Source organism: Chlamydotis macqueenii, chromosome 1 (assembly GCF_036417535.1).
Source record: "Chlamydotis macqueenii isolate bChlMac1 chromosome 1, bChlMac1.mat, whole genome shotgun sequence".
In the NCBI taxonomy this organism is placed as follows: domain Eukaryota; kingdom Metazoa; phylum Chordata; class Aves; order Otidiformes; family Otididae; genus Chlamydotis; species Chlamydotis macqueenii.
This window is the reverse complement of record NC_141556.1, coordinates 196411216-196423775: the sequence shown is the minus strand read 5'-3', so window position 1 is coordinate 196423775 and position 12560 is coordinate 196411216. Positions and strand designations below refer to the sequence as shown.

Genomic DNA, 12560 nt, shown 5'->3' with positions numbered 1-12560 from the left:
TTAACGAAACAAGCTCTCAACACAGCTAGCAAAAATAGAGTGAACAACTTACCTTCAGATGAGGAAGGCAAATGAACACACAAGAGACTGTTGGCCTGAATTATCAAATCTACTTCAGTTGCTAAAATAAAATCCTTTTCCTGCATTCAGCAGCATATGCCCTCATTTGAAGGCCCCTTTTTCTCCTTGTAACCCAAGAATACTTATTTCCTCCTGACCTACAACATAGCTTGTAATGACTCTTGCCACCTTTAACATATATCCCACAGAATAACCTAGACAATCTTGTAATAGCTCATTCTTCAGACATTTTTCATTAACAAAACAATCTGGACCCAAAACACCCAGATGATGACCAAGGCGTTCATCCTGGAGGTTCTGGTAAATAGCTGAGCAAGCAGAACTCCTAATACAGATAAAGTTTGTCTTTTGATTTGGTAAAGACAAAGTCTTTTGACAAATGACAGGACAATGTTATGGAATTAATTCCCTCATTTGCTTAGGGCTATTACAAAATTTGCTGCCCTTCACCTTGCAAGCAAGTTGTCTTTTTAGATTTTTTTCTTCTTAACAAATACATCACAACAGAGATTTTACCACGAGCAAAACTCCAGCCATGCATTGTCAATTACCAAAACAAAACTCTGCATTGTATCTGCTTCCTGTCATCGCTCCAATGATAGGATGAAAAACCATCTTGCTCAGTAACACACTGCTAGATAGCACATGTATTGTATGTGAACAAGCATGACCTAAAACCCTACATAGAAAAGAAACAACAGAATACTAATTCCACACGCACAACATAAAAAGGACTTTCTGCCCAAGCTCTATTAAGCATGACAGAATTTCCCTCACTTAAAGTAGTGCAAATATTTGTTCAAATTGAGATAAATACTGTATTCTCTATTCTCAAAGTTTCCCAAAAAATCAGGCAGTGGTTCTCAAATCAGGGTAGAATCTTTGCCAAACGGGTTAAATAAAAATTATGTCATCTATGATGAAGAGACCAAAAGAATCCTGGAATGCAAGAAGGGATAATTAAAAAAAAAAAATAAAACCAAAACACAACAAAAAACAGAAAACCAAACATCATCCCACTTCAACAAAGTGCATTCCATGAACTCAGTGTAACACAGATGAGAAGATGGTCAGCTTGATATTCTTAGATACATTACAGTATTCACACACACCATTCCAGTTCCTTGAAAGACACCATAATTAGTGTTGAAAGGACAGATCTTCTCCTTCAGAATGTTCTGATATTGGCACAGGTGGAGTGTACATGTTTTATTACAGAGATAATTATAAAAGTCTCTGGAAAAAATTAAGCATAAGAACTTCCTTGCTTCACGTATTTACATAGTTATTCAGTGTACAGTTCATGATGCATGTTACTGGAGGTACATAGCCTATAAAAAATCCTAAATAATCTTTTTTTTTTCCTTAAAAATAGCTGCCCAAACCAACCATGACCAGAAATCTTCACTCAGAAAAGACACCCTTGATCAAAGAAAGAAGTTTGCTTGAGGAGAAAAAAAAAAAAAAAAGCGACAAATGTGTAGTGTTCCACACTTCATCTAGAACTGCTGCAGCCCACTCTAAATTACAATGTCAGTGGCTGTTTATGCTCTAAGAAAGTACAGTAAGTACAGTACAGCTCATTCAGGTTGCTGGAATGTCACTGATCATACGCTCAATTGCATCTATTCATTAGAAAAATTCAATCCACAACAGCAACTGCATTTACCACCACACCCCAAACGCCATCCAGTTGCCCCAGGTGTTTCCAGTGGTTTACCAGCCCGCAGGACAGACACTCCACGCTCCTGGTCCCTCTCCAGTGACTGCAAGTTACACTTCCAAGCCCAAGGAGTTGTATTTACTAAAGAAGAGTGTATTAGTGGTGCTTTTGGCTTCAAGCTTTTGCAATAAAAAAGTCTGGCCTTTGGCAGTCATGTTCTACAAGTTTCAAAACAATCTATGCTTCACTAACTATTTTTGATTGAAGCTTGCTAAATAATTACTGTTGAAAAAATTACTTAAGCAAACAACAGACAACTTACTCCATTTGTCTGAGAAGAATGATGACTAATTATGTGTGTAACTTTGTTTTGTATCTCTTATAACAAACAAACGAAAAAAGTGTGTAATCCTGGCTTCTTTCAGGTCAACAGCAAACTCCTCATTAAGTTTTGGGGGACAGATTTCACTACAAAATCATAAGCTATACAATGGCTGAAAATGAATCTTTATGAAATAACACGAGTCATTTAAAAGGACACTGGCAACTTCCTAATCAATTTTTTAAGAAGCGTTTTCACATGTAACACCTATGATGACTGTAACTGAAAGACACAAGAATTTTGTATTTACTTCATGAATTACACTGCATTTTATATACTTGTTAAGTTCATCAACCAGCCTATAACCAATTTCCTGTCTGTATGGGTCTTTCACAGAGCAAGAATAAAGTAATAAAATGTTATGATTCTTTTCATTTCATTAAACCAATTTAAATTTCATCTTAAAATTCAGAGTAACTTAGGCAGAACAAAGAGCTACAAACCTTACCTTTATGTTACCTAACAGGCAACCTCTCCTGTAGTATGTAAAACGGTGGTTGTTAAAATCTAACCATGCTACAGTTATGCTAGATGGGCGGAGCTAATTAAAATAATAAATAGAAGTATCCTTTCGCCAGCCTCTAAAATTTACACTCCTTCCTTCTTAATTGTCACCGCTCCCCTTCATCCTTCCAAAAATCCTTATTGTGGTCCAATAAACAGACTGAAGAAGAGTCTGAGATGGAGTTCACATAGGACCAAACTGAATAATGTTACAGTCATCTATTCATTCTTCACAACTTCCTAGAATGCCCACGATTAGAGCTTCTTATGACAAATTGCCAACTTCAGGACACCTCCAGCCACTGAACAGCTGATTAGTGCACCATGAAGCAGGATCAGGATGTGTAAGATCTTGCACTTGGCAGATCAAGGCTTGCTGTAGGGGAAGGATCAAGTAGACCATCAGCTATTTATGGACTGAAAACCTTAACCTCTAAACATTTGCCAGGGCGGGGGGGGGGGGGCTTCAATGCCCATTTACCAAGCTCACACTAGCATTGGGCTCAAAGGTAAAGAAAACCATCCCCAAAGAAAGTGAAGCTGATCTCACTTCTCTGTTAAATCAGAGATCTGTCAGCTGCCTACACAACTACAGAAGATGTTCATGCAGTAGACATTAAAAGGCTTTGATTCACAAGCAGGGCAGGGTAGTTTGGAATGGCTAATTGACTACATGTCACACTCTGAAACAGTTCAGCATTTGATTCAAAACAGCTCAGGCACCAGGAGGAAAGCAAGGTTGTACCCAATCCACCTTAGGTAATAATCAAGTTTGTCACCCTACACCATGCCACCCCCAGGGCCAGATACCATTCACACCATCTCAAGAAGCTTCATTCATTCATTCACAATCCTCCAGGACAGCCAACCTTCATATGGCCTGGACCCACATTAGGAAATCCCGCATTTTTAGCCACAAGGCTCCAGTTTTGGAACCCCTATCTGAACTCTAGCCAAATCTGAGCCTGCTTATGCTTACATGTGACCACCAAACACACCTAAGGCATAGGCCAAATAATGCCATTTCCAGGCAACAAGTCACAGCTAGGGAGAAAAGCTAAATGTAAGGATAGAAGGATCACGGCCAATAAACAAACAAACAAACAAAACCCCAAAAACCTACCAACCACCAACCAAAACTGTGCACCCAAATTTAAGGAGGTAGAGAAAATCTCCGCATCAGAGTCAGAACTGGGCTCGTTCTCAGTGCTCTATAAGAAGCAATACCATTGTACAAACATTTAAGTCAAAACAGCTGAAGATATTAAAAACATTACACATATAGTACATGACTGCCTGTAATACCAAGACATTTTAACAGGTGCTCAGGTATTTCTGTTTTATACATTGGCTTAACACTGCCATGCTGTAGTGTGCTTAAAGTACTTTCCAAGGTTTCAGTCCAACAAGCCTGTTCTGTGTGTGAACGATTTGTCCATGTAACCTACCAAATGCACATTTCCAATACAGAATCCAGCTGCGCTCATTTAACCTTGGCTCATACACACATGGAGCGTTCTCATTCTAAACAGTTAAGGAAATTTAGAAGGTACAGTTCTAAAAAACACGGTGTTTTCATGCCATGCTTAAGACCAGAGAAAATCCTTGATTCCTTCAGTTCAATAATTCAGTACAATTTCTTGCTTCACTGGACTACGAAGTGTTTAGTTGTACTGCAGCACTTCTCATTGGATCTGCAATCTCATATAGCATAAACTCTTTGGAATAGAAATAGCACTAATTAATGTCTACATAGGTCCAGAGAAACTCAGATTGTTTATAATAATGCCTGGTGCTAGTTTTGTTATACAGATCTGGAATACGGTCTAGGACAGTCAAGAGACTCACACTCTTCTGTAAGTGAATGGAGGTTAAGTTTTGAAATCAAGGAAATGCCACTGAAAGCACTTAGGTTTTAAATCTCTCCAATTTACATCAAGGACCATGAATGGAAATGTTCCAGCTTGTCAACAACTGCCATTCAATCACACAGGGAAAGAGTTGTTTCTACAACAATCAGAATCTGAACCCAAACCAGCACTTCATCTCTAAAAGGCAAAATTTTGAAATATTCCTGGACAGAGGTGAAAGTCAATAGCAATACTGAAATTCCATGCAAGATAAATGCAGCTCAACACAAAAAGACTGTGTGCTACAGCAGGTGAATGATCTTTGAATTAAGAATGCATTCCAGTATCAATCTCAGAATCACAAAAGCAAGCATGTCTGTGCTAAGTCCCTTATCTGACACCTCTAGATAGAAGCAGAGAAGGTGAGGAAGAAAAGGTGTGCATCTAACCACTGCTGCTTGCTGAACATCCCCCCAGTTCTGCCTGCTTGTCAAACAGCAAGTGAACTTCTCCAAACTGCGTATACTGTCTGCGTCCTTTTTTTCTAGTTGCTTCTGACAGTGAACTGAGCTTAGATGTGCTAGCCAAAATTCCACCCTAATACTCATAGCTGAGACTTGTTCCAGTATGGGGGGGAAGAAAAAAAACCCCAAAAACCCAAAACCAGAGACAAGACAAGCTACCCTGTTCAGCCTTACACATCAACTGGAGAAGTCACAGGAGAATCCTAGAGGTTACCATGACTGTCTTTAACTCAAATTAACCCCACACTAGGCACGTCTCTCAACAGCAAGTCCATCTACTCTGCTAGTCATACAGCAACATGACTGCCATAATAATCAGTGCATTTTGTCAACCAGCAAGCTTGATCACTTTCACGGAAATCCTTTCCTCTGTCCTTAGTATAAACTCATTTTGATGGCAGTGACAATCCCCTCTTCAAATCCATACGTACCTGATCGCAACCTGCATTCACCAGCTCCTGGAGCATCTGCCTATTTACTTCAACAGCAGCTGTAGCACTCGACTCATTAGCAAAAGGCAGCAAAGAATATCTAATCTCTCGCAGAGCTTTCTGATATGGTCCAAACTTGGGTGTTTGTCTCATCTGCTGCTGCCTTGCAGCATCCTTCCCTATTAAAATCTTAGGGTCCAGAGAAGTTTCACTGCCTGGTCCAATAGGGAGTCCCTGACCTGAAGATTTGGATGGTTGCTTTAAACCTTCGCGAATCTCTTGCAACCTTTGTCTGCTGTTTCCAGAATATGTCGTAGCAGGAAAAGTCTTTGGCCTCATTGTTAATCCAGTTTCCTCTGAGCATAAATACAGCTTTGTTCTTAGTTTTTTTTAAATTACTTTATGTTGAAGAAGTGTCACTTGGTGGTATCAATTTGTGGTAAACATAATCCTTCAAAGAGAAAAAGAAAAGGCAGAATTCTCAAGAAATTTCTGGCAATGTTTTACTTCAGCTCACATTCTTCATGTTTCCCACAGAAAATGAAAATCCTTGGAATCATCATTTTGCAGACTGGCAGTCTCTGAAATGAAACAAAAAAGAAAGCACATGTAATTAAGTTGATATTGTAAATGCCTCTGAAGGGACAGTATGACAATTAATCAAATGAAAGTGAGTCAGGTTAATCTATTAAGCTGTCACAGCTGGATTCCCTTTAATGATTTTCACTTTATCTGTTTTCAGTAATAGGATTCCAACAAGCTTTTTCAACATAATCAATAAATAATTCATTTTTCTTTAAAGTTTAATTTTCAAAATAAATTAAAATAAAACTCTTAGAAACTACAACGTTTAAGAATCTTACAGTACCTAATTGCATCAAGTTTCCCACCAAATTGCATAACCAAATCCTGGACAAGCCTATCCTATTTCATAATTAGGGAAGAGTATGTTCATGAAGTGTTTCTCCTCCACTTAAGATTTTGTTTGTTTTACACTAGCTGAGCTCAGTTTCAGAAGTTTATGAAAAAGATTTATAATGGAAATATTGAGAACTCTAACCATAGCAACTTCTAGTATTTCAATAACAAAGTGAATAACAGAAAGACAAGATATTTTGCCTTTCATAGGAATACCTTTGCAAAGCCTGAAGGTAAGAATTCTCCCCAGAACTGGAAGGAGGAAGGGGTGGGGGACGAAGGCAGGCTATATGATATTTCATTAGCTGTGCCTTACAGGGAAGAAAGGGAAAAGAGGGGTAGATGGAGCTACTCAGTAATGGCGGAAGAGGTAGAACCAGCTCAGCATCCCAACACATAAAAAAAAAAGACTTCGAGATAGCTTTATGTACATCTTCTGACACACAGCAGAGAACAACTACACAGCACAGCTGAGCTACTGTGCAACCTGCAATCTCCATGCAGCTTGAAATTACAAGAATCCTACCTTAATTAAGTCTTTGTGGTATCACCATAACAGAAACACTAAATAACAGTGCATTTGGAAGAGGATTTAAAAGATAGCTTAATCAGAAATGTCATCTTGCTATTGATGCTGTTTACTCAAGTTTGCTTCTGCTGCTGCTAAAAGCACTTGCAAAGTTACTCCTGAATGGTGCGCAAGCCATGTTGGCTGGAAGGTTAGAATTTTGTTCAGTTGTTTTCAAATTGCAAACACAGAAGACAGTAACACACTGTACATTCCTCTTGGTCACTCAGAAGTCGACTGGATTTATTTTTTTTAAAGGTGCTTCACTTCTGATCATACAACATTTATCATTGGGAAGAGCTTCTTCAGAAAGTATTGTTCTTTATTTTCACATGCTCATACTAAAACTCAACTCATTGTGACAATTCTTTCTATGATAGCTATAGTATTTCCCAAGGGAAAAAAAAAAAAAAATTCCATACATTTACCATCACCTCTTACCGTCAAGCAAACAGCTTACTACTGTGAAAGCCAAGAGAATCTGGGCACATTCACCTCTGAAGCCCATCACCACTTCCTCATTAGTACAGAGTCCACTTCAAGCTTTTCTCTACAATCAAGGACTGAAATGCAACAGTGATGTCAGATCCCAGACTCTTTTATGATGGTTCACCAGTCTGAAATGCAGGAGCACAGGCTAATCACCTGAGAGATGGCGTTTTATGTTCTTACAACGCATGCCATATACTCCTCTAATGGGAGATTTCTGTACAGTCTAACACCAGTCCAGATCTACATCTTAGCTGAAAGGTGGTAGAGCTCTACACTGAAAGCTCTAGGATCAAACTACTTAAGAACACGCGATGAAGGGCACCCACGTCAACCTCTTTGGCCAAAATGTAAACGCTCAGTTAACCAAAACACACCTATAATGTACTCAAGGTCTTGGGCTTCTCCACTCTGTACTCTTCAAGGATATCCTACAGCCCCAACTCATACAGGACTAAGAGTGACATAAATGCCCACATGCACATTGGACAGGGTTTGTCACTCGTTTTAAGGGAAGTGCTAAAGCTGTTCATCTACATTTTGATATTTCCACAAACAACAAATCAGTTGTTAGTCAAGAACGGATCAAGTTTTCACTGTTCTCAATGAAGACAAAGGTAACTGAAGGATCCCAAGAACAGATATTTGTCTACTTAGAATACAGCAACAGATAATACATAGCCTTGTTAAACAACAAAACAAAACAAAAACCAATGATAGTATTGCAGCCTTTTTATGATTACATCACAACTAGCTAGTGCTTAAAAGATAGTAACAATTAATTGGTCTGTAACTGTCTGTCTCTTCCTGACAGCAGCAAACAGCATACGGCTGGGTTTAGGAATCTGAGTTGTTCTTCCTTTTCAGTCCCTGTGCCAATCCTCAGGCCTGGGACACGCTGGAAAAGCTTGCAAGCCTCCCACCTTTTTGCAGCAAAGGATTGCTTTCCCACTTACACACATGCTTCACATAAAGAACTTTTGTGACCTTTAGCCTAAGCTGGAGTCTAATAATGCTAAGTCAAGCCAGCTGGCAACTTCCTCCACTTGCTAAACCAGAAAGAAACGTTGATCATTTAGGCAGTATGAATGAGAACAGTAACAACAGTAAGTACTGGAGCTAAGTGCAAACGAGTTTCATATTTTGCTGAAGGGTTTTTTAACTAAGTACATAAGAGAAGCCAAGAAATCGGAACATTAACTATTACAGATGATTTACAAAGACAAGCTTCCTGCATTTAAAAATCTTCCTGTAATTTGCATTTTTAGCAAAAAATCAAAGGGTTGTATGCTTTAAAAGTTATGTTGTGTGTCTAATTCTGCCTAAGCATTTCTGATTATATATCTGAATTTGGATAACGCCAAATCCTTCTAATCTGCACCCTTCCTACAGCATGAATGTATCAATAGCCTTTCTGCCATCACGAGAAATTATTTTTCAGAATTATTTTTGAGCTTCAAGCCATTCTGATTGTAAACACTCCTAAGGTTTCTTTCCAAAATGTTATATGTTCTACACTAATTATAAGCTTGTCCATTATCCTGAAGATATAATATTTCAACTAAGTGCATGCAGCATTACTTCAATTGTATCAAGTTAGAACAATTTTTGAAAAATTGATTCTTTTTCTTCATTTGAGAAATACCAATAGCTGCTCTGGTAGTAAACAACCAGCTACACTGAAATTACGTGCTGATGTCTGTCATCCCAGCAGCACTAGCTCTTCACTCTCCTGCTTCTGCCTTCACCAACAGGCTACACAGGCTAGTGGCTCTGCAGAGTGGGTCACAGATAAGAAACTAAAGCTCAGCCATGTTTCAAGAGCCAAGTCCCAAACCCTGAGCTGGTGAGCTGTTTCCCCATCTATAACCGTGCAGGCACTGTGGTGAGCTGAACTAGCAATCACTGTAGAAGGAAGGAGTGAAGTTTTAAAGAACTGCTACAAGTGCCTTCCCTCTCTCAATTTACAGCTGTTGCTTTGCGGGTTTTTTTAATCACTAATTTGTGGAAGCAGGGACCATCCACTTTGTACTGGAGATCTAAGACTGTCGGAGGGAAGCGGGGGGCAAAGTGTTTCAAGAATGTCATCATGATTATTATACAAACCATGCTCTTCTTTATAAGTGGACACACGGTAAAAGTGAAAAGAACTGAAGTGTGCATTTTCCCCAAAATCCTTCCTGCTCTCCTTCCTCCTGCTAAAAAAATTGTCCAAAAGCAACTCTGTGCCCACGTCCCAGTGCCAACCACAAGCATTGGCCCAATCCGGCGCTGTGGGAAACAGCTCACCTTCCCCATCCACAGCAGCCCGGCAGTAACTGACCGCAGAGCCTGGACACTCCAAATAAGCCTTTTTTTTTTTTTTTTTGCGTCATTTGGGCGAGTGCCTTCGCCGGGGAAAGGGGTATTTCAACACACACACCGCTTACGAGGCAGGAGAGAGGGTGGCGAAGTGCTTGTATTTTGGCAGTGACCTTCAAACCGGCCGGGAACAGCAGGGCCCCCGCCGCGGCCAGATGGGACCTCGCGGGCTCCGGATGCCCCCGCTCGGTTCCCCCCGGCCCTCGCCCCCACGGCGGGGCCTGGCCCACGCTCGTCGCCTCCAAGCCCCGCGCCTGCCCAGGGAAGGGCGGCCGCCCCAACCCCTTCTTCCCCCAGCCCCAAACCCACTCCTTTCGCAGAAAGCTCCCAAAATAAACTCCAGCCATTTACCAGCAGCTCCGGCCTGCTGGGGCACCCCGCGGAGCCCACTCCCACTCCCCCCCCCCCGCGCCATTCGCCAGGGCTGGGCTGTCACACGGGTGTCCGGAAAATGTCGGAGAGCGCGGGCAGAGAGCCGAGGCTGTCCCCGGGAAGGAGACACACAAACGGGACGCTCACTCCCGCTTCAAGGACCGACCCGTCTTCGCGCCCCCCATTCCACGTTCCCCTCACAGCAGCTGGGGGCGGAGGGGAACGCTCGCACCCGGGGGTTAAGGGGAAATCGCGGCACAGCGCCTCCCCCCACCACCCCTTCCCTCACCTCCTCGGGGCGCCCAGCGCCAGTCGCTCGCCCTACCGAGGGCCGTCACGCGACCACCAAACGGCAACGGCGTCGGCGACCCCGACGGCGCGGGCCGGTCTCCATCGTCCCCCTTGGCCGTCCCGGGCGCCGAGTGCGGGGCGCAGTCGGGACATTCGCTACATTGTTGGCATTCCATTCGCGTCACGTGACCCGCAGCGCCCGCGTCATTCCACTCCCCCCCCCCCCGCCCCTCCCGGCGCATACCAGCGGGGGGAGGGGCTTCTAGGGCGGCAGGGCGGGAACGGCCGTTAACGGCTGCTGCACCCCGAGCGGAGGGGAGGCCGCCCCTCCACCGTCCGGTCCCCTCGGGCTGCCCTTCCCGAGGTTTACAGCCACTCTTTCCCCTCACATGAACCACCCCACCTCACAAACACCCCACCCCACTGGATTTTGGGGAGAGGGCGTGGCTGAGGGGCTGGGGGAATGGTGCTGCCTCCTGAGGTGAAAAGGGGTGAGGGAGGTCCCCGTCCGCTTGCTGGACGCCCCCAAATAATTTTAAGCGTGAGTTTTGGGATAATCTCTTCTTCTTCTTCTTCTTCCTTCCCCGCTGAACTGCACACAAAGTGGCAGGACTATCAATGACTATTTGGGCTTGTGTTTTCTAGTTTGCCTTTTTTTTTTTCTTTTGAGGAAGGGTTACTTACTTTTCATGTATTTTATCCTGTCAAGGGGGCTATGAGGTGCTGGAGGAGGGCAGCCAGGGAATTCACATTTGTATCAAAATTGCAGACCCAAGCTGCAAAGGCTTTTTGGATGCAAAGGTCATGTTTGACCTCGTTATGGAGGGAGCTGCCAGGATCTCAGCATGGTTTTTTGTGGAATAGTCTGTAGATATCTCTATGGTCTTTACTAAAGACAATTATCAACGAGAAATAATCCCCCACACACAAATACAGCAATGTTTGAATCTGTAAGGCTGGCTCTGACCCCTCGTGACAGATACACACACTAGCTATAGCCAGGGAATACTAATGCAAAGTAAGACATAAGAAAGTAAGCTTTCCTCTATATGTATATGTCTAGATCATTAACACAGAAGAAGCTTGCAGTCCAGAAATAAAACTTCAAAATTCTTGAAATCCTATTGCAAAGCTGAGAGGGGCTCATCGTAGAGGCACGCTGTTTGGCAGGGAAAAGTTTTTGATGGTGTGCAGGGAAAATGTCAGTCCTGCAAGTGCTTAAGACACGTGGTTATCTTTAATCATGCAGCTTGTCCTGGTGTCTTCAACAGCACCAAGAGCACGTATGAAGAGAAGTCTATGCATAACTGTCTTTTCAGGATGGCAGCTATATTTACAACCTTTTCCAAGCCATGGGGACTATTTTTGTAAGTAATATTACTCATGGACAGTCCTATCTAAGGATATTTCTCTGAGCTTGTTTATCATAATACTTTTTTTTTTAAATACCTTCCATGCAAACTGTCAATAGTGCTTATAAATGATGCTGCTTTGGGAGGAGATGAATGTTAAGTGACTGCCAATAGAGTGCTACATTTCATAAGAAAAATGCAGCCTGGTGCACAGAAGTTGTTTAGCGTCTCATCTGAGGGCAGCCAGTTACTGTATATAAATTACTGTTGGAATTCCAGTAGTGTCATTGACTGGAATATATTGCAGGATGAGGGGGGAGGAGGAGGAAACTTCCAACTCTGGGGAGCTAAAGAAACCTATTAAGTTCAGAGCAGATTCCAACGTCGTCAGAATATTACAGGGTAATGTGGTTCCTTTTGCAATCTTCAAATACCTGCAAAACTGAACAAAATTTTAAACGATATGACAGATGCAGCATGGCTTCATTTTCTGAATTACTGCTGTGCTTAACCGATGAAGCATAGCAACATGATTGCCCAAAGCAGAGATTGCCCAATGGCTTGAGACCTTTTCCCAACAAAGTTCAGGCTGGTTTAAAGGAACAGCATTGAGATAAAAATTGCTTACTCTGTGCTAGTATGCTCTTTCGTAAGATTTGGTTGTCATCCACATTCTTAAATCTAGGTAAAACAGATATTTTCTTTTTTTTTTTTTTCCTTTGGAACTGTTTGTTTTCCTTTTGCATTCCAATCCATTTGGGAATGAAACTCAGC

At 42.1% G+C, this 12560-nt stretch overlaps 1 protein-coding gene across 2 annotated transcripts in view; it reads right to left on the bottom strand.

Moving 5' to 3' along the window:
* The window catches only part of LATS2 (large tumor suppressor kinase 2), a 52943-nt gene extending 42348 nt beyond the window's left edge, over nucleotides 1–10595 (bottom strand). The window contains exons 1-3 of one of the 2 annotated variants that reach the window (XM_086739527.1): nucleotides 10433–10595; nucleotides 7363–7484; nucleotides 5436–6016 (exon numbers count right to left, since the gene is read on the bottom strand). In XM_086739527.1, coding sequence (XP_086595653.1) covers nucleotides 5436–5774 — 339 coding nt within the window. In that variant the 5' untranslated portion in view covers nucleotides 5775–6016; nucleotides 7363–7484; nucleotides 10433–10595. The remainder of the gene's footprint in view (nucleotides 1–5435; nucleotides 6017–7362; nucleotides 7485–10432) is intronic. The other variant, XM_086739526.1, reaches the window with a different exon arrangement.
* Nucleotides 10596–12560: the final 1965 nt, after the last annotated feature.